The sequence below is a fragment of the Delphinus delphis genome, chromosome X (assembly GCF_949987515.2).
Source record: "Delphinus delphis chromosome X, mDelDel1.2, whole genome shotgun sequence".
Taxonomy (NCBI): Eukaryota; Metazoa; Chordata; class Mammalia; order Artiodactyla; family Delphinidae; genus Delphinus; species Delphinus delphis.
Window position 1 is genome coordinate 124,358,593 of NC_082704.1, and position 19,547 is coordinate 124,378,139.

General features: G+C 46.0%; 1 protein-coding gene across 2 annotated transcripts in view; it reads left to right on the plus strand.

The window, feature by feature from the left end:
- Positions 1–19,547, plus strand: part of PRKX (protein kinase cAMP-dependent X-linked catalytic subunit) — an 84,624-nt gene that overhangs the window by 56,191 nt on the left and 8,886 nt on the right. For both annotated transcript variants that reach the window (XM_060003063.1, XM_060003062.1), the window contains exons 4-7: positions 2,098–2,217; positions 8,803–8,898; positions 13,976–14,033; positions 17,390–17,467. In XM_060003063.1, coding sequence (XP_059859046.1) covers positions 2,098–2,217; positions 8,803–8,898; positions 13,976–14,033; positions 17,390–17,467 — 352 coding nt within the window. The remainder of the gene's footprint in view (positions 1–2,097; positions 2,218–8,802; positions 8,899–13,975; positions 14,034–17,389; positions 17,468–19,547) is intronic.

Consider the following 19,547-nt stretch of genomic DNA (forward strand, 5'->3'; position numbering starts at 1 on the left):
AGAATCTGAAAAAAATATGTGTTTAATTGGATCACTTTGCTGTACACCTGAAACAAACACAACATTGTGAATCAACTGTACTTTAATTTTTTAAAAAAACAGCTGAACTCATAGAACCAGAGGGTAGCATGGTGGTTGCCAGGGGCAGGGGATGAGCGGAAGGGGAAATGGGTGAAGGTACAAACTTCCAGTTGTATGATAAATACGTTCTGGGGATCTAGCGTATATCATGATGACAGACACACACCAAAAACACAAAACAGGCAGATGACATTGATTGCCTTGGACGTTTACCCAACGTAAGAACGTGGGCTGGAACCAGACGGTTTCCAGATCTTCTTAGTGGTTTAACAGCCTAGCTGTGTCAGTTGCACTTTGGGGAAGAGAAAGTCACCGTTCAGACTTTGGCCGAAGGCGCCGATGGAGCTCATAGCTCATGTGTCACAGCAGCGTTTTCCCCGGCATCTCCTTTGGTTGCCCCCTTTTTTTTTTTTAAGATTTTTTTGATGTGGACCCTTTTTGAAGTCTTCATTGAATTTGTTACAATATTGCTTCCGGTTTATGTTTTGGTTTTTTTGGCCACCAGGCCTGTGGGATCTTAGCTCCCCGACCGGGGATGGAACCTGCGCCCCCTGCATAGGAAGGCAAAGAACCACTGGGCCGCCAGGGAAGTCCGTGGTTTCCCTTTTGGATATTAATCACTATCGCTGATCTGTCATATAAAACGTGAACATGACCATAGCGTGTTATTTTCCTATGCTTTGGACACAGGGTTTTGTTTTGGTTTTTTTTGGGTTTTTTTGCGGTACGCGGGCCTCTCACTGCTGTGGCCTCTCCCGTTGCAGAGCACAGGCTCCGGACGCGCAGGCTCAGCGGCCATGGCTCACGGGCCCAGCCGCTCCGCGGCATGTGGGATCTTCCCGGACCGGGGCACGACCCCGTGTCCCCTGCGTCGGCAGGCGGACTCTCAACCACTGCGCCACCAGGGAAGCCCTACAATTTTTTACTCTTGATGAGAACTTTTAACATCTATTCTCTTAGCAACTTCCAAATGTACAATACAGTATTATTAACTATATAGTCACCACGACATATGTTACAACCCCAGGACCTAATCTTTCAGCTGGAAGTTTGTATTGTTTTTATCTTTTCACGGGTGAATTTTTGTTAGCAAAGTCCTCCATACTGAGATATACAAATAAAGAGAAAATTAGGAAAATCATTCTTTATTTTCCATAGGGCATAAAAATTTAGATATTTCAGGAGAAATGTTACAAATTATAAGTTTTAATTAAACATTGGGGCTTTTTAAAGTATAAATAGAATTCTCTTAAAAGGAGAAGAAGACTGCTTCTCCCATCTGTTGTGGGAGCACAGGGAAGGGACGACCCAAATAAAAAACAACCACCCACGCGATCAGAAATCTCCGCTTTCTGCGCTGGGTCCGGCTTGGCTGGTTGGAATCTCTTGCTTTCAGCCAGCTGTCCTCTAGGTGGCGCTAAAAGCTAAATATTTTGCAAGTCTCAACTCCTGGGGAGAAAATCCTTTCCCAAGCTGTCCGCCCCATTTAAACCCCAAACATCCCAGAGCCCCTTAACCTGAGGATTTCCAAAAGCCACCACGGATACTAAAATGACCGCGAACCCACAAAAACACCTCAGGCCTTTTGGAGAGCAGGTGGAAAAGGCACTTAGCTGTGGCTTGGTGTCTCCTCTGGGGGCACAGAACCAGCTCATTTATTCATAAAGCAGACGTCTGGGTTCCTGAGGGTCGTTCCCTTGAGTCAATCCTTGAATCCTTTTTTCCATCATTTTATGGGGAAACAGGGACTGGGGGTTTTGCTTCTGAGCAGCAAAGGTAAGCACCAAGAAGAAGACACAGCCGTGATAACAGGGCCGTCACTCAGATTCTTTCTTGGTTACAGAGTGTTTGTTATAAAGGACAAACGTCAGGGAAGACGAGGTTACTGTCTTTATCTACCGGGCGAGGGTTTAAGGCATCTTGTCGATCAATTCAGTGACTAACCTTCAGTGCCTCTGAGACGCACGCACTGGCCAAGCACAGCTGAGTTTTGTGGACCCCCTTCTCTGCCCACAGGACGTGGACCCTTTGCGGGACCCCCGAGTACCTGGCCCCCGAAGTCATCCAGAGCAAGGGCCACGGGAGAGCCGTGGACTGGTGGGCGCTCGGCATCCTCATATTCGAGATGCTCTCGGGGTGAGTCGGGTTTCCGTGGAGAAGTCTGCGGCGAGTCCCTGCCCCCCTCGCTGGCCCTGGGGTGCTCAGCCCGCCCCCAGGATGGGGCACCGGGGGTCGGGGGCAGCTTCTCGGGGTCGGGGCGCACGGCAGTTTCCCGCTGCTGGTGACGGTGATATGAACGGACCGTCCGGCTTGATTTCCAAAGAGCGAAAGCGGAGGCTTGAAGGACCAGCAGGGCACAGCTGTCGAGGTCTTCCGTCCTGTCTGTAAGTGTCCCTGTCTCCCAAGAAAATGCTGTTCATCTCCCGCACGGACGCTCTGGAGTGATTCCCGGAGCTGGGTAACGTACGTGTTGGATCACGCAACTGAGGACGTTATGAACGGAGAGTGTGCCGGAAGGGAAAGGGTGTTCTTCCCTGGAATCCCAAATGTGCCTCGGGGGAGGTTAGGAGTCACGCTGCCCCTCGTCCAGAGAGCCGAGAGTCGGACTGTTTCTCGGGGTCGGCATGATTAAATAGTGAAGTGTGTGGCTTCTGCGTGAGACGTGCAGGATGGACACAGAAAGCAGGCCTCCCCCTCGTAGAAACCGTGGACCTGGGGATTCTCCCCCGTCCTGTGAACGCGAGGCTCTTCTGTCTGACGGGCAGCCCTCCGTCCACCCTCCCACCCCTTCCCTGTGTCCTGCCTTCTTTGGCGGCTGTGCTTTTTGCTGGTAAGTTTTGCAGACACTGAGTTTGCTCTGGTTTTAATAAAACCCGGAGCCTGTTCCGTGCCTGTGTGATTCCCTGCAGGGCTGGTCCACAGCTTTCAGTTGGAAAGAAAGATGGAAAGAGGCCTTCTCCTGCATTGAGTGTGTGAGCAGCCAGGGGGGAATCTCTGCAAACCTGTCCGTATTCATCTGTCAGTCGTCCCTCTCTTCATCGTCTACCTATGATCTCTCTGTCGTTTATATCTGGTTATCGTCTGTGTATCTGTCATCTGTATCTATCTGTCGTCTTTGTATATCTTCTCTATTGTATCTGTGGTCAGCTCTGGTATCTATTTACATAATATACCTATCTGCCCACTCTTGTCACCTGTTTATCATCATATTTACCTATCATCTAGTTTGTCATTTTTATCCATCATCTATCTACCTATTTGTCTGTCTTACTATCTGTACCTATTTATCTCTAACTGTATATCTGCTGTCTATCATCTGTATGTCATCTATTCTATGTATCTATCATCTGTCATCTACCTATTCTATCATCTACCTGTATCGATCTCTAACTCTATGTATTTTTATCTACCTATCATCTATTTATATCTATCTCTAACTGTATATCTATTAATTTTTAGCTATCTGCCTTTCTATCAATCATAGATCCATATCTATCAATCATAGATCAATATTTGTCAATCAATCATAGATCAATATCTGTCAATCATAGATCAACATCTATCAATCATAGATCAATATCTATCAATCTATCAAATCTTTTCAGTTTTCCATTGCTCTTTAGTCAAACACCTCTAGCAAATCACATAGACCCAAGTTTCTTCAAATGCACCCTAGCCCAGGAAGTCCTCATCAAAGCAGCACGCTGAAATAAATGGCATGTACGGTCAAGCCACCAAGAAGGTATAGAAACTGTACATCTTTCTGCACCTGTACTTGATCAGCTTCCACGCTCAAGCCAGCAGCATACCTTCCCTCCTGTACATTGCTGACCACGAGAGGGCAGCCTTGTCCGAGGAGAATTGAATCCCGGCGCCCAGTCATGTTGAGCAGAATGGGGTCCACGTGTCCTCTGTTTTGTCTTTATTGTTCGGTTGGACTGTAATAGTGCAGAATACAGTCATGCGGAATATCATTAGGAGAGGCAAGGTTGGAATATAATAGACTGTTAGAACACAGTATGGATAGACCATAATAGAAAATTATTAAAATAGAGTAGGCTAGGGTAGAATTAGAATATAATATTAGGATGTACTAGAATTATTATGCGGGTTATTATATAAACATAATTATTAGAATTCTAATAATTTAATATGCTATTTTAATAGTAACTAAGATACTATTAGGATATAATATATTAAAATAATATTCTCATTACTATTGGGATGTAGTATATTAAAATATTAGAATATTAGAAAATAGAAAATATTCTATTCCAGTAGAAGGTTAGCCATACGGTAGTTCTAGTAGTCTCAGAGAACATTAGGAATTCAGTAGAAAATAATGTAATTAGAATCTGTTACTAGGTCCTATTATTAGAATAATTGGAGGTTAATCATTCAGACCCTCTCCTAACCCAGAACACCGTAAGCTGAACTTTGCATTTCATAAAAGGGAGCTGTTAGTTCACAGTCGGCATATTTTTGTTTTCCACATTTCAGTTAGTCAGGCTTGTCTGGGTGGTATTTCCAGAGACACCCGTCCTTGCCCAGACCGCACGCCTGGCTGACCCGGGGCTGCCCCTGAAGTCTGGCCAGCCTCTGCTCTCGCCTGGACCCGTCCCGAGTGTCCTCACGTCTCCTCCAGCTGCCCCTGCCCGTGGCACGTTCCCCTGGCAGCCACCGGAGGGGTCCCTCACCGACACCCGCCAGGCCACGTCCTTCTCCCTAGCAGCCCTCGAGGGGACAGAGCCGGAGCTCCTCGTTATACGAGGCTCTGAGTCGGTCTGTAGAAGATCTACCCACCTTAGACGGAGGCCTGGCCTCTCTCCTGGGATCGCGGGCCTTCCTGCTGCCCCTCCAGCACCCGATGCGGCATTGCTGTCCCTCTCTCTGCCAGCCGCCTGAGGGCATCCCCCCGGCCGGTCCCTTCTCTTCCGGTCCTCAAGATTCAGGCTCACCTGTAACCTGCCCTCAGAGCCCTCCTCCGCTGCTTCCAGCCACGCTCCGCCCTAGCACCCCTTTCTGTTCTCTCTGGAGCGCTCAGTGGGTCTGAAACCATCTGGTTCCGTGTGTTCGTTGCCCACGAGATCACTGGATGGTGCAAGCTGCTCTTCTCACCCCCTTGAACCCAGACGCCTTTGGTGGCCAGTGGGAGGGAGTTCTCATATAGATGGCGGAGGTGGCCTTTTCTTCCAGGTTCCCGTCTCCCGCGTGCCTGTTGGATTTCCATTTTCTGTTTTGGCGCCTTTAGCAAGATCAGGCTAGACTCTGCCTTGTCTGTTTGCTTATTGCTTTCATTGGTGGGTGAAATGTTTCATGAAGTACACTTGTTGGGTACCACCAGCCACGTGATTAGGTATGAGAGCATGTCATAACTGGGATTTTATTTTCATCGAGTAAGGAATGTTTCGGTTGGATTGAAAACAGGTGGCCCATTCATGGGCTTTTCCAGGAGCGCCCAACTCAGCCCTGATGTCTTCCATCATCTGTTCCTTTCATGTCCATCCATGTGGAGAGTTTCAGTCGCACGCCTGTTTTTCAGGAAGATGGAACTAGTCTGCATTTGGAGCTGCGTCCATGTAGAACATTAGCTGCGGTACAGTGGTTCTCAAAACATTTCAGCCGCAGGACCCTAAAAGTTTTCAGTAACCATCTGTCCTAAAAGTGACTCCCTTCCTGAAAGTTATGAAAACGCCCCTAAATGTTAGTATCGACCCCAAAGAGCGCTCATGCATGCAGACGTTATATCTGTCAACGTTTACCACATTTGGAAATTAAACTGAGATTATATATATAAGTTTATACGTAAAAGCATAAGGTGATAAACTAATGATGAACATAAATCAAATTTTTAATGAAAAAATATTTCCTAGTATTAAAAATAGTTAGAGAAAACAGTGACGTCGTTTCACATGTTCACTAGTCTCTTTTATGTCCAGCTTCATTGCGGGCCACTGCGTTCTTCCCTTCTCTCACGCTCTGTCTGGTGTGATGCGTTGTTTAGGTTGAGGTATGTGACGAAAATGCAGCCACATTCAGATTTATAGTCAGAAAAAGGGTGTCACAGATCTCCTGAAAAGGGCTCGAGGAACCCGAGGGTTCCCTGGGACCCCACTTTGAGAATCGCAGCTGCCATGCCAAAGATAGGGTGCCCCGGGACTCTCTCTCACGCTCCAGTCTGCCCGGGTGTTTCCTGGCCCAGTACTTTGTTCTTGCCCCTTTTTCTGAGGATCTCAGATATTTGTTTTATAGGAACGTATGAGGCCGAGGACCTTGGAGGGAGAAGTCAAAAGAGGGCGATGCTAAAAAAAAAAAAAAAAAAAAAAATAGAGGGCGATGCTATAGCAGCCCATCTCTCACTTCTCTCTCCAGAAACTCTCCTTTTCCTTGAAGCCATTTCCAAAGTACCTGCCTTCCAAGGTCCTTTCCCTGTTACAATGGGTTCATAGTGTGGGACCATCATTTTGTTTTTGTTTTCTGGCCACATCCTGTGGCATGCGGAACTTCCCGGACCGGGGATCAAACCCCCCGTGCCCCCTGCAATGAAAGCACGGAGTCTTTTTTTTTTTTTTTTTTTAGATAAATTTGTGTGTCTGTTTGTTTATTTGTGGCTGCGTTGGGTCTTCGTTGCTGTGCGCGGGCTTTCTCTAGTTGCGGCTAGCGCGGGCTTCTCATTGCGGTGGCTTCTCTTGTTGGGAGCACGGCCTGTAGGTTTGCGGGCTCAGTAGTTGTGGCTCGCGGGCTGTAGAGCGCAGGCTCAGTAGTTGTGGTGCACGGGCTTCATGGCTCCGCGGCATGAGGGATCTTCCCAGACCAGGGCTCGAACCCGTGTCCCCTGCATTGGCAGGTGGATTCTTAACCACTGCGCCACCAGGGACGTCCAAAGCATGGAGTCTTAAGCACTGGACCACTGGGGCCGTCCCAGGAGCATCATTTTGTAACGGGTCTCTGGGGTCTGATGAGAAACGCAAGGTCACAACAATGGCGCCTGTTTCTGGACGATCCATTTTTTTTACTGGGAGATTTAGGTAGGTCGACGGTATCTATACAAAGAATCCAGATAGATGATGGAGAAAATGGCAAAACTGGCATGAATTTTTCAGACGAAAGTCTCGAGCCTGCCTTCACGGGGATGGGCAGCTTGTCCCTCTGACTACGTCTCACCATGGACAACGCAAGGAGCACATAACGCCCAGTTCTGTATGACAAGCACCCGTTTATTAAGAATTGGAAGGATTCTGTTGGATTAAAGGCAGAGACTTGAGGGCACTTTCTCTGGCCGCTTTGCACACGCCGAGTTCTCCGATACGCCCTCTCCGTGCTTTTTCCTTCAGGCAAGCTGTGTTAGCGCTCTCCCTTATTATTGTTTTTTCCGCTCGCTAAACTACTGCTAACATGCCTTTCCCATGATAGTGTCGTGTAATGCCAGCTCCCCCAGAGTACCGCGTGCCACATTCTCCACGCACGTGGGTAGGTATGTATGACACATTTTCTCCCTGAGGACCTCATCTCAGACCCTTCACTTCATCCCATCTGCAAAAACTCTGTTTCCGTATAAGGTCCCATGTAGGTAGTCAGGGTGAGGACACGGGTGTAACTCTGGAGGCCACCATTCCACCCCTGAGACACTGTTTCTCTAAAAAAACATGAGGAGTTGATTTGGAATCAGCATGAGAATTATTGTTGATCATTGAGATTTGCCATCAATCAGACCATCATTTGAAACCTCCCCTTCATATTTCCGTTGCTTATTCCACTGAATTAGAAGACCTCCTTCTAAAGAAACTAAATAGAGGTTTTGCTTTCGAGTAGAAGGTCTTTGCCTTGAACACTCTGAGGAAGTATCAGAAGTATACCTCGTGCCCAGGGGCGTGTGGCTATCTGGTATGCATTTAGTGGTTTACTTCTGGAGTTTCTTGGGTTTTTCGTGGTCCTCACAGTTGGAAGTATATTTCTTCTTTAGCTTATGTCACGTGGTGTTGTTTTTCTGTTTCCAGATGTTAGAAAGGATAGGTCTGTTAGTTCCTCTAACTAGACTGTAGTCTTTAATTGTGGGAACACTGCCGCAGAGGATACATACGTGTATGGCATGCGTGTGCCAGTACAACTTTATTGACCAAAAGAGGCTGTTGGGCCATCACTGGCCAACCCCTAGGGTAGATCTTTGTGCCTAAAATCGCAAACTGGAAACCAGCCCTGCTGTCACTCACCTCCCAAAGTAGGATGGAGGTGAATTCATCAACCGTGGAGATTTACATGTTGGCTTCTGTAAAGTTATGAAGTACTTGAGCCAAAAAAAATAGGATCCAGTGTAACCTCTCCTCTTACATTTGGCCTGCGTACACTTATTGAGCACCTACTGTATGCTCCACACTCCCGTAGGCAGGAGGGATACAAAGAGGTCCACTCATGGTCCAGTTGGGGAGACATTTTTAATGGCACCCTAGTGACCTCAGAGTTGGTCAGATGGCCTCACGGTCATTGCCTTTTCTTTGCCGGCCCATCCTCTGTCCTCGAGCTGCAGTGCTTCACGCTTGGCCTCTCGCAACCATGTCTTCGAAGCTGGTCTGGAGCCATCCATGGACTCCAGGATGCGAGGAAAGAGCGGCCGTGAAATAAATTCTGTTCTGCCCGGGTCAGGCGGAAAGAGTCCTCCTTACCCCGCAGGGATGTTTTCCACACTTGCTCGGCACTAAAAATAGATGTTTATGTTTCTAACAGGTTTCCTCCGTTTTTTGATGACAATGCATTTGGCATTTACCAAAAAATTCTTGCAGGCAAGATCGATTTCCCCAGGCATTTGGACTTCAGTGTCAAGTAAGTAAACCGTTCCCTCCTCGTCGGGTGTGTTTGTTTTTAAAGCATCTAAGAAACCCCAGTTACGGCATCTGCCGAGCGGGGTACCATCCTGTGTTATTCTCTGTGCTGGGCTGAAGCCGTCTTGACCGGTCCTTTTTTCCACCAAAAGGGAAGAGGTTTTCATGACTCTGCTGGGATGAGACTTCACCTTTTAACGATTCTCAGCCCTATTTTATACCGTTTAACAGAAATGACACTTACAATTAGCGAATAAAGGCGTTTGTTACCATATTTAATACGAGAGCCGTTTTGTTATTTGACAAGAAGGGTGTCCTTCCTCCCAGCTAGTGTTGCGGTTGGCGCAAGCGTTGATGGCTTTAGCAGAGTTTCTCTTTTCTCTCCTGCTTAAATTATTTTCATTCTTAAAGTCCTTTCTCCTGCTAGAATTTTGAGTTACGCCCTCGTTGTTTCAAGAACTGTCGCATTGCTTCAGTGTTAAACTTTGGGTGTGCATTTTTGTGTCAGTGGGAGGAAAAGCTAAATTTTTTAAAAGATAAGAACGCTTTAGGTTTTCCAACGATTTTTCCAACGACCTTGCTCTGTGTGTCAGCTTTTAGCCATTGGCACCGTTGTGAGTCCTAATTTCTAGCTGTTTTACTGTATTTCCCAGATACGTTGATAGGTGCTTCCAACCTCTTCTGATTCCCAAATGGGGTTTAATTGTGTTTAGTTGAGAACTAAACTTTTCTCTCTTTTTTTGCTACATAGTTTTAAAGGAACCTGTTAAGTTCAGGGAAAACTTATTCCATGACAGTGATCAGCTGTGATCCTGGGGCCACTGGCTGCATCTAGTTTTGTTTCACCTTAAACAGCAATGCTCAGTATGGACCAAGGATGGTGTTCTTCTTGGTTCGTGTGGCTGGAGCTTGTGTCGTGTTTGACCCACCAGCTAGGTTTCAAAAGATTTTAGCAAGAAAAGGAGACTCCAGTTAGTCGTAAATTATCCGGAAGGGAGACTTCTGAGTCCTGAATGGGCCGACCGTAAGGTGACAAGGGGAATGCATACAGCACTCAAAAGTCTATTGCTCTAGAAAGAAATGAAGAAATATGGTCTAGGATTTCTCTCCCAGGCTCCAGATCCCATCAGTGTTGATGTGAGGAGTTGATTTGGAATCAGCACGAGAATTGTTTTTGATCATTGAGATTTGCCAATTATTTTTGATCATTGAGATTTGCCATCCATTCGAAACAATGTTTCGAATGGATGGCAAAACACAAATTGAGTTATAGGGGAGGGGTGGGGAGGGATGAGGAAGGATCGGGGGAGGGTATTAAGAGAAGACAAAATAAAGAGAAAAAAATAAAGTTGAGTGATAAATGTATCAACGATTGACCGATGATATGGTCAGATTAGCGCCGCCTCACACCCACGGGCACTGCTACTTGACGGCCCCTGTAGACTCCCTGGAATTCTCCTGGTACGCCTGCGGCTTGTAAACACCCGCTGCATGTTGGCGGGACCCGCCCGCGATGGGTGTGACGTCACTGCTGCCGTGGGTGCACGTGCTCCAAGCAAGATAAAGATGAACTACCTCCTGTGTCCTCATAGCCTGCTGCTTTCTTTGGTAAACTTGTGACGGTCTCAGGCAACACAGATCATCAGACTGGATCCCCTTCCTCTTTCAAGGAAGGACTTAAATTCTTCCGGGAGGTGTTTCCCCAGGAGAAGGGAAGATCCATAAATCTTAGGTCATTTATTTGCTTATGTTAATGTATGTATTTGTAATGGTTGAAATAGTAAATTTTATTTCTATTTTACCCCCATTTTTTTATCCATTTTGTTTTATTGAAGCGTAGTTGCTTCACGGTATTGTGTTAGTTTCAGGTGTACAGCAGTGATTAGGTTATACATATACACATATATGTACATATATATGTATATATATATTATATATATGTATATTATATATACATACAAATTCTTTTTCAGATTCTTTCCCATTATAGGTTATTACAAGATATTGAATATAGTTCCCTGTGCTATATAGTAGGTCCTTGTTGTTTATTTTATATACAGTAGTGTGTATCTGCTAATCCCAAACTCCTAATTTATCTCCCCCCACCCCCTTTCCCAATAAGTCTGTTTTCTGTGTCTGTGAGTCTGTTTCTGTTTCACAGATAAGTTCACTTGTATCTTTTTTTTTTTTTTCTGGCCATGAGCGCAGCATGTAGGATCTTAGTTCCCCGACCAGGGATTGAACCCATGCCCCCTGCATTGGAAGTGCGGAGCCCTGACCACTGGAAGGGAAGTCCCTGTATCATTTTTTAGATGCCACATACAAGTGACATCATAGGATATTTGTCTTTCTCTTCTGACTGACGTCACTTAGTATGATCCCCTCCAGGTCCATCCACGTTACTGCAAACGGCACAGTTTCATTCTTTTTTACACTCACGTTTGTATATAGAGTACGTTTCCAACGTTTCGTGAACAAGAAGATGTTACAGAAAGAGAACAGACCTAAGCGTAATCTCCGTCCGGTCTCCTGCCAACTCCCCGTCTTTTTCTCCTAGTTTACTTTCAAGAGAGAAGCAGCAGAGGCTGTTCTGGAATCCTTGGTGAGGGTGAGGGTGAGGGTGAGGGCGAGGGCGAGGGCGAGGGCTCAGGTGCGCAGCTCCAGGCGTTTCCTCTCACGTCCCCAGTGAGGGCTCAGCAAGGGCAGGAACCTGGGACCCTTTGCTGCCCTTGGTGATGGCAGACCATAGTTGAGTAAAGCTTTACTTCTTCACGTTTTTGCCTAGATCTTCATGAGCTGGCTGAGAAGCAGAGCCCGAGGGAGTGATTTCCTACCCAAGTGACTGTCACCAGGTGGCCCTGAGGGTAGAATTTTGACTGAAGTTGTTCAGGTCCTTTGTGGGTTCCTGCAACCTCAGCGTTGGACCGTGTCAGCGTGTTGGCCTGGGCACATGTCTCTTTGGATGAAGCTTCAGGTTTCCTTGCAGGAATATGTTTAATGGAAAAGGAAGTAGAAGCTTGGGGGCTTTGTGCCGACTTGGTAGAACTCATATTTATTTACAAGTGTTTCTCTGTGTCTGAAAGTGTCGAGGAGAAGCCAGCTGGCACCCGGGGAGTCAGTAGGATTCAGAGTTTCAGCCTCGGTGAATGAAGGGCCTGCCAGTGGACTCACAGGCATTCCAGGATGGAGGTGCCCACCTGCCGCGTCTTGGATGCCTGCAGAGTTCCTGTGTGGCTTTGCCGTATCGGTGGCCCCCTTTCCTTTGCACCTTTTGCCTTCAGGATCGAGCTTTTCGCAAAGATCCGATTTTATATATTAAATAAATCTTTGATTTTCTTGTAATCCTGGGACTGGCAGCTTTAAGGATATGCACTCATAGGGCTGAGGGTGCTGTAAATAATAGGGGAAAAGAAGAAAAACACATGGAGTTGGGGATGTTTTGGGAGTGTGGTGTTTGGTGACCTTGTTTTTTTCAGTTTGTTTCTTTGGTATGTCAAAATAATGAAGGGGAGACTCACTAAGTATGGGAAAGGTACCTTCATTTCTCAGTGCTCTTATATCCCTCTGCCTTGCACAAGAGTAAAGTTCCTCTGTTTTCGATGGACACATCAAAATCCTAGCCTTAAGGCTACATCCTAGCCTTAGGTGAGCCAGTGTTCTTGGGTTTTCTCTTTGAGATGGATTTGGGAGAACGTCTAGAAGGCCTCCCGTGCTACTTAAGGTACACAGTGTTGGGAAACTGTGTTACAGTTATACCTTAACAGAGTTTGATCAGTAGGAACCTGGGGGATTTCACAGTGCAGATGTGAGGAGCCCTGGGTCCCTGGTCCCTCATTTATCACCTGACGCAGCTGAGCCTCCTTAGCTGGTCCCACAGCGCCCAGGGCGTAGCTGGAGCCTGGGTTTGTGCTGCTTACCCCGGGGCATGGTTGGATTCAGGAAAGCTGAGATGCTTAAAGCTGAGTCGGGGGTGTTTGATTGTCCTGGAAAACATCCTTATATGCTTGAAGTCCCTGGATATTAATGTATACACAACATAGTCAGCGTATTAGATACTTAAACACACACATTGTACTTTTTATTTCCTTAACTGTTACTCTGAGAGCTAGCCCATCTTCTGGAAGTCTTGAAAACCATCTCCAGTTTCCCATCATAGTTGACCGTCCTGCTGTATTCTGATACTGCCTGCAATTTATTTATTTATTTTTAAACGAGATTATTTATTTATTATTTAATTTATTTTTGGCTGTGTCGGGTCTTAGTTGCGTCACGCGGGATCTTTTGTTGAAGTGCACGGGCTCTTCGTTGCAGCGTGCAGGCTTCTCTCTAGTTGTGGCGTGCGGATTTCCTCTTCTCTAGTTGTGGCGTGCAGGCTCCAGGGCGCGTGGGCTCTGTCGTTGTAGCGCGCGGGTTCCAAAGGGCGTAGGCTCTCTAGTTGAGGCGTGTGAGCTCAGTAGTTGCGGCACGCAGGCTTAGTTGCTCCGCGGCATGTGGGATCTTAGTTCCCTGACCAGGGATCAAACCCGTGTCCCCTGCACTGGAAGGTGGATTCTTTACCACTGGACCACCAGGGAAGTCCCCCATCTGCTATGTAGAGGGAGGATCTCAGTGAACCGGCACACACGAAAGGGATCCAGTAAGTTTACGTGCTTACGGGAAGGCAAGGATGGCCAGACAAGAATCTCACAGATAAACAGACCCACAGGGCAAAGCGAGACCATCGATTTTGGTAAAAGCGTGTGTCGTGTAGTTGGCGGGGATGGCCTGACTCGTATGTCTGAAATGAAGCCTCCCCATCCCCAGGGCAGGCACATTTTCTCTCGCTCCGGGGCTGTTCTTCTCTACGATGATCTAATCAACCTCTTCCCCTTAGCTAGGTCCTTCTCGCAGCTCTGCGCCGCAGAAATTATTTAGGAACAGATAATGGTTAGAAAGAAGCGTGAGAAAGCGTCCAGCCAGTGTGAACCGCTGCGCCCGTTGTCCACGTTGTGCGGTGTGGATTTTACTGCTGTTGACCTGCTGTGTTTGCGTGGGTCCGTATCAACATGTCTGTGTTTTTGTCTCCGTCTCCCGAACAGAGACCTCATTAAGAAATTGCTTGTTGTCGACAGAACCAGGAGATTGGGAAACATGAAGGTGAGTGTTTCCGTCCGTACATGTGAAGTGGTATTCGTTACAAGTGCCTGTCATTTGACTTCACACCCCTCAGCAAAGGCAGAACATTCGTATTCAGTCATTGGTCAGATTCCAAATCTGGGTTTCTGGGGCCTGCAGAACCAGACTGGGTCTACACCCCATCTCCTTGTCTCTCCAAAGGAGCCAGTGACTCAGCAGTGATCTGTAGGTTACGAATCACGACTTTATTTACTTTTGTATTTTTCAACAACGTTGTTGAGGTATAATTCACATACCATCCAGTTTCCCCGTTTTAAAGTGGACGGTCCGATGGCTTGTAATGTATTTGCAGAATTGTGCGACCATCACCACAGTTTTAAAGAACCTGCTCATCCTTTCCAAAAGAAACCCATATCCTGTATCCTGTATCTGTCACCTCTCTATCCTTCTATCCCTCCTGGTGGTAGGCAACCACTGGGCTACTTTCTGTCTCCATAGATTGTCTTATTCTGAGCTCTCATGAAAATGGAATCATACAAAACATGACCTTTTGTGTCTGCTTCTGTCACTGAGCATCGTGTGTTCAGGGTCCATCCACGTGGTAGCCTGGGTCAGAGCTTCTCTCCTTGTCCTGGCTGAGTCCTGTTCTACTGTGTGGATGGACCCCGTGCTGTGTATCCATCCGTCTGTCCACGGACACTTGGGCTGTTTCCGCTTTTGGGCTGTTAGGAATAGTGCTGCTATAAACATGCATGTGCAGGTTGGCGTGTGAGTTCATCGTCATTTTAGAAGCTGTACACCATGTGTGCTTTTGTCAAACTTTTCATCCGGAGGGAGACACGTGGAAGGAACTGACTTGTATCAACTGTGATATTGTATATGCCTGTCTTGGTTCTGTTTTGGCACTGCTGAATTTGAGACAAACCAGGGACATTTTCTTAGCTGTTTCTAGCTCTGGATGTCTGTGGATAAACTTAGACGTGGACCAGTGCATTGACCCTGTCAGTTGCAGTCTTGAGGGACGAAGTAGACCTGTGTGTGAGACTTGAACCCCGCAGGTCTCGTGGGGCCCTGTTTATGTGGGTGTGTACATTTCCTGGGGCGGCTGTAACAACGGACCACAAACCGTGAGCTTAAAACCACAGGAATCCACCCTCCCCCATCCTGGAGACCAGACGTCTGAGGTCCAGGTGTCCCAGAGCCGTGCTCCCTCCAGAGGCTCCAAGGGAGGGTCCTTCCTGCCCCTTCCAGCTTCTGGGGGCTCCAGGCGTCCCTGGGCTTGTGGCCGCCTCCCTCCTGTCTCTGCCTCTGTCTTCCCGGGGCTTCTCCTCTGTGTCCGTGTCTCTCCTCTTCTGTGTCTTGTAAGGACACTGTCATTGCATTTAGGGTCCACTCCAATGGCTTCATCTTGACTTGTTTACATCTACAGAAACCTTGTTTCCAAATAAAGTTACATTCACAGGTGCTGAGGACTAGGGCCTCAACATGTCCTTTCGTGGGGAGCACAGTTCAATACATAACGAGTTAAATTGGTTGGCTAGTTAAGGCTACTCATGGAGATTGGCTCATGTGTTGAGGTCCTTAAGGGAGGGGAGTAAATGCTAAGTGGTTGGATATCACTGGTGAAAGGAACAGATCTGTGAAACAGCATGGTTGTTCATCCAGTAACGGGCTGTGTTTCTCCTCCTGGCGCTCCCTCACTTGCAGTGTTTCTCTTTTTATTTCCCAAACAGACCATTGTGTTTAACTCCTTCATCCTCTGTGGACACTGCTCTGTCCTCCACACTTGGAAAGTTTCTAGCACTTACTTTCTCCTTCACTTCTTTGTCTATTTGTTGTATCTATCTGTCTATCATCTATGTCTATCTATATGTCTGTCATATTCCATCATCTGTCTACCTATATATCCGTCATCTATCAATCATCTATCTAGATATCTCATCCATCTATCTCTCCATTATCTGTCAATTTATCTATCATCTATCTGCCTATGTACCTATCACCTATCATCTGTTATCTTCCATCATCTATCATCTGTCTGTTATCTATTGAACACCTATCTACCTAACTTTCATCTATCATCTATAAATGTATCTATCTAAATAGCTCATCCTCTGTCCTCTACCGTCATCTACATCTATCTCTCTGTCATCTATCTAGATACCATAAAACCTTAGTATCCATACTGAGTTTGAACTTTTAGGGAGTAAACCTTCAGTCCCATTTACCTTCTCTCAGCATCCCTCAAGGTAACACTCATCAGATGTCATTATTTGACTTACATATGGATGGTGAGACATAGGAAAAGAAAAAGAGTTTTCAAAATAATAGGACTGGAAAAAAGTAGAAAACATTGACACCCCATCTCCTACCTTTTGGAGATATGGTTACAGAGAACTTTCTTTTTTGAGGATAAATCATTTAAAACTTTAAAAAATATGAACTGATACACGTTTTAAAAAGTTAACTTCAGATGCACTGGCTCCTGTGTCACAGACTTCACATGTTTCTGTCTTATAACTTCACGCATTTAATTGATTAAAAAGTTGCTACAAGTGTCGTAAAAAAAGGAGAAGAAGGGTGCAGCTGAAGGCTGAGAACTTGGAAGGGATTTTCAGAGGTCCTGGTACTGGTGGTGCCTCCCGTCCAGCTATTGACACCACAGCTGAGGATGAACTAGACAGACCTTAGTACACATTGGTTTTTGTGTTTTGTTTTTTTTAAATTATTTTTGGGGTAGAGTTGATTTACAGTGTTGTGTTAGTTTCCGTTGTACGGCAAAGTGAGCGCATATGCATGTATCCACTCTTTTTTAGATTCTATTCCCATATAGGTTATGACGGAGTATAGGGTAGCATTCCCTGTGCTGTACACATTGTTAATTGAGAGGCAACGTTGGGTAGTTGTTAAAGTCTCTGAAGTTTGACATGCTCAGTTTGAGTTATAGACTTACTCGCTGGGCAGTACAGAGCAAATGACATCATTTAATGAATCTCAGTTTATACATTTCTAAAATGAGCGTAATTTCACCTGAGGAAATTGTCAAGATGAAAACAGGTGTCAAACTCAGACCTGACCGCGCGTCAGTCTAATTTTATGTCAAGAGGCTGAATCATAATTATACTTTGGTCTTTGGTCCAGAGCGGCATACACGTGAACCTCGTGACCGACTTCCTTCTACGACAAAGGAAAGCAAATGAAACTCAAATGCCTTCATCTGTAGTTTTCCCTAATAGCTCACACTCTGGGCACCGTGATTGCACACATAGCAAACTCTTGTGTTTCTCCGTAGGGCATCACGTAGAGGTTCTTTTGGAATATTTTCTTTCCTATCCTGTCAACCTTCTGTTCACTGATGATGCATGTTTCTTTTGCAGAATGGAGCAGAGGATGTGAAACGGCATCGGTGGTTCCGGACCATGGACTGGGAGACTGTCCCAGAAAGGAAACTGAAGGTACAACGTGTTTAAATGGGCAGGTCGTCCCTGGGCAGCCTGGAGCTCTCCTGAGCTCTCATTCACTTAGGATGGACACATAATGAATTGATTCGGTACAAGCAACCATCCCAAATCATTAACAAGCCAAGTTCCCTATTCAGGGGGGAGCTCAGCTAAAGAGTCACCTAATGGGGGCTTCAGACCCCACTTTTGCAGTTGGGGTTTTGGAGAACTGGCTCCATCCGTCCCTGGCTCTGAGACTATGATGAATCTCATCTGTTCCCTTTCTAAGGGGGAATAACACAGGTAGGACGCATGTCTCATACTTATGGACGGATGTGGCACAGTGATGGTGGCAGCTTAGATGGAAAGTATTCTGAGGCCCATCTTTCTTTGAACTTAATATGTGATTGACGGGTATCCTCAACAGCAGTGTTTTCAACGTTGCCCTTGGACGCCAGTGGAGAGACTTAAAAAATGCTAATGCCTCGCCCCCAGCCCAGACTCTAGGGGTGGAACCGATATTCATTTTGTTCAAGGTTTTAACTTTTATGTATTTTATTCTATTACACTGACTTACAAAATTGCCTAAGTAATATATTCTCATTGTTCAAAAACCAAATCAATATTAATAGGTATACATGGCCAGGCTGTCCCCTCCCAGCTGGCTATAGGTAACCACTTTTATTAGATTCTTCTGTGTATCCTTTAAAAGTTTCCTTAGGTTAATGTAAACCCGGGTGGATACACATATTCTTATTTTCTCTCTTTTTTAAAAAAAGTATTTGTTTTTATTTATTTATTTGGCTGTGTCGGGTCTTTAGTTGTGGCACGCAGGCTCTCTAGTTGTGGTGCGAGGGCTCCAGAGCACTTGGGCTCAGTAGTTGTGGCACGCGGGCTCTCTAGTTGTGGCACGCAGGCTCTAGAGCACACGGGCTTAGTTGCCCCGTGGCACGTGGGATCTTAGTTCCCTGACCAGGGCTCGAACCCATGTCCCCTGCATTGGAAGGTGGATGCTTAGCCACTGGACCACCAGGGAAATCCTTCTCCCTTTTTTAAAAACACAAAACCTACAGTTACACATTCACTATTCTAATTTTGCTTTTTTCATTTAACGATACAACCTCGAGATCTTCCCGTATGCCTGAATAGCTTTCTCATTCTTTTTAAACCGCACGGAACTCCTTTACATGTCTCTACCATCGTTTACTTAACCAGACCTCAACTGACAGACACTTAATGCCGATTCCAGTCTCCTAAGAGGAATAATGGCGTACATTTCTTTTGTGTTGAAGATGACTTTCCAGAAGTGAGATCCTTGGGTCAGAGGGTGAATGCGTTTGAAATCTAGGTACTTTTGCAGCATACTCCTCTGTAGAAATGGCATCCTTTTGTGCTCCCAGGGGACTTGTTCTGAAAAATGCCTCTTTTCCCCCAGCTCAAGAGTGGTGAGTTATACAACTTTTGCAGTTTTGCCTAACTGATGGTTAAAAAGAGGTATCTCTGTGTAACTTTATTTTTATAGCTTTTTAAAAGCTCGTCAAGTGATTCCAAATATGCCACCCAGATAGAGATACTCCCCTGGAGCCATTGACTGGGCTGGAAGGTTTCTGAAAGCCAGAATCATGCACCTTCTGTCCACGTGGTGCCTGGTTTATAGAAATAGCTCATTTATTGAATGCAGTGGGAGAGAATGAAGGAAAAGTCACCATTAAACTTACTCTGTGACTTTTAAAATCTTTGTAAATCCTCAGCCTCTTTTATGGAGCCAACCCAAGATCTATTCACGTGTGGGTTGGCTCATTTGGGGATGGGAGTTGTCTGCTGTGCGTATAAAGCGTGAACCTCACTAATTGGACTTTCTGGCACGGAACTTCTGAGTCAGATGAGGAACGTGGCACCTTCACCTGAAGTTCCTTGATGTTTCTGAGATGCTGACCACTCCATGCTCTTCGCACTTTGATACACTCACTGAAATATACAAGTGACAAGAGGGTTTCCTTTTCTTTTTTTTTTTTTTTTACATGAATAATTTTTAATTTACTTGACTCATTTCTGTGTCCACATAGCGGTTAAAATGTTCCCCCTGGGATCCACG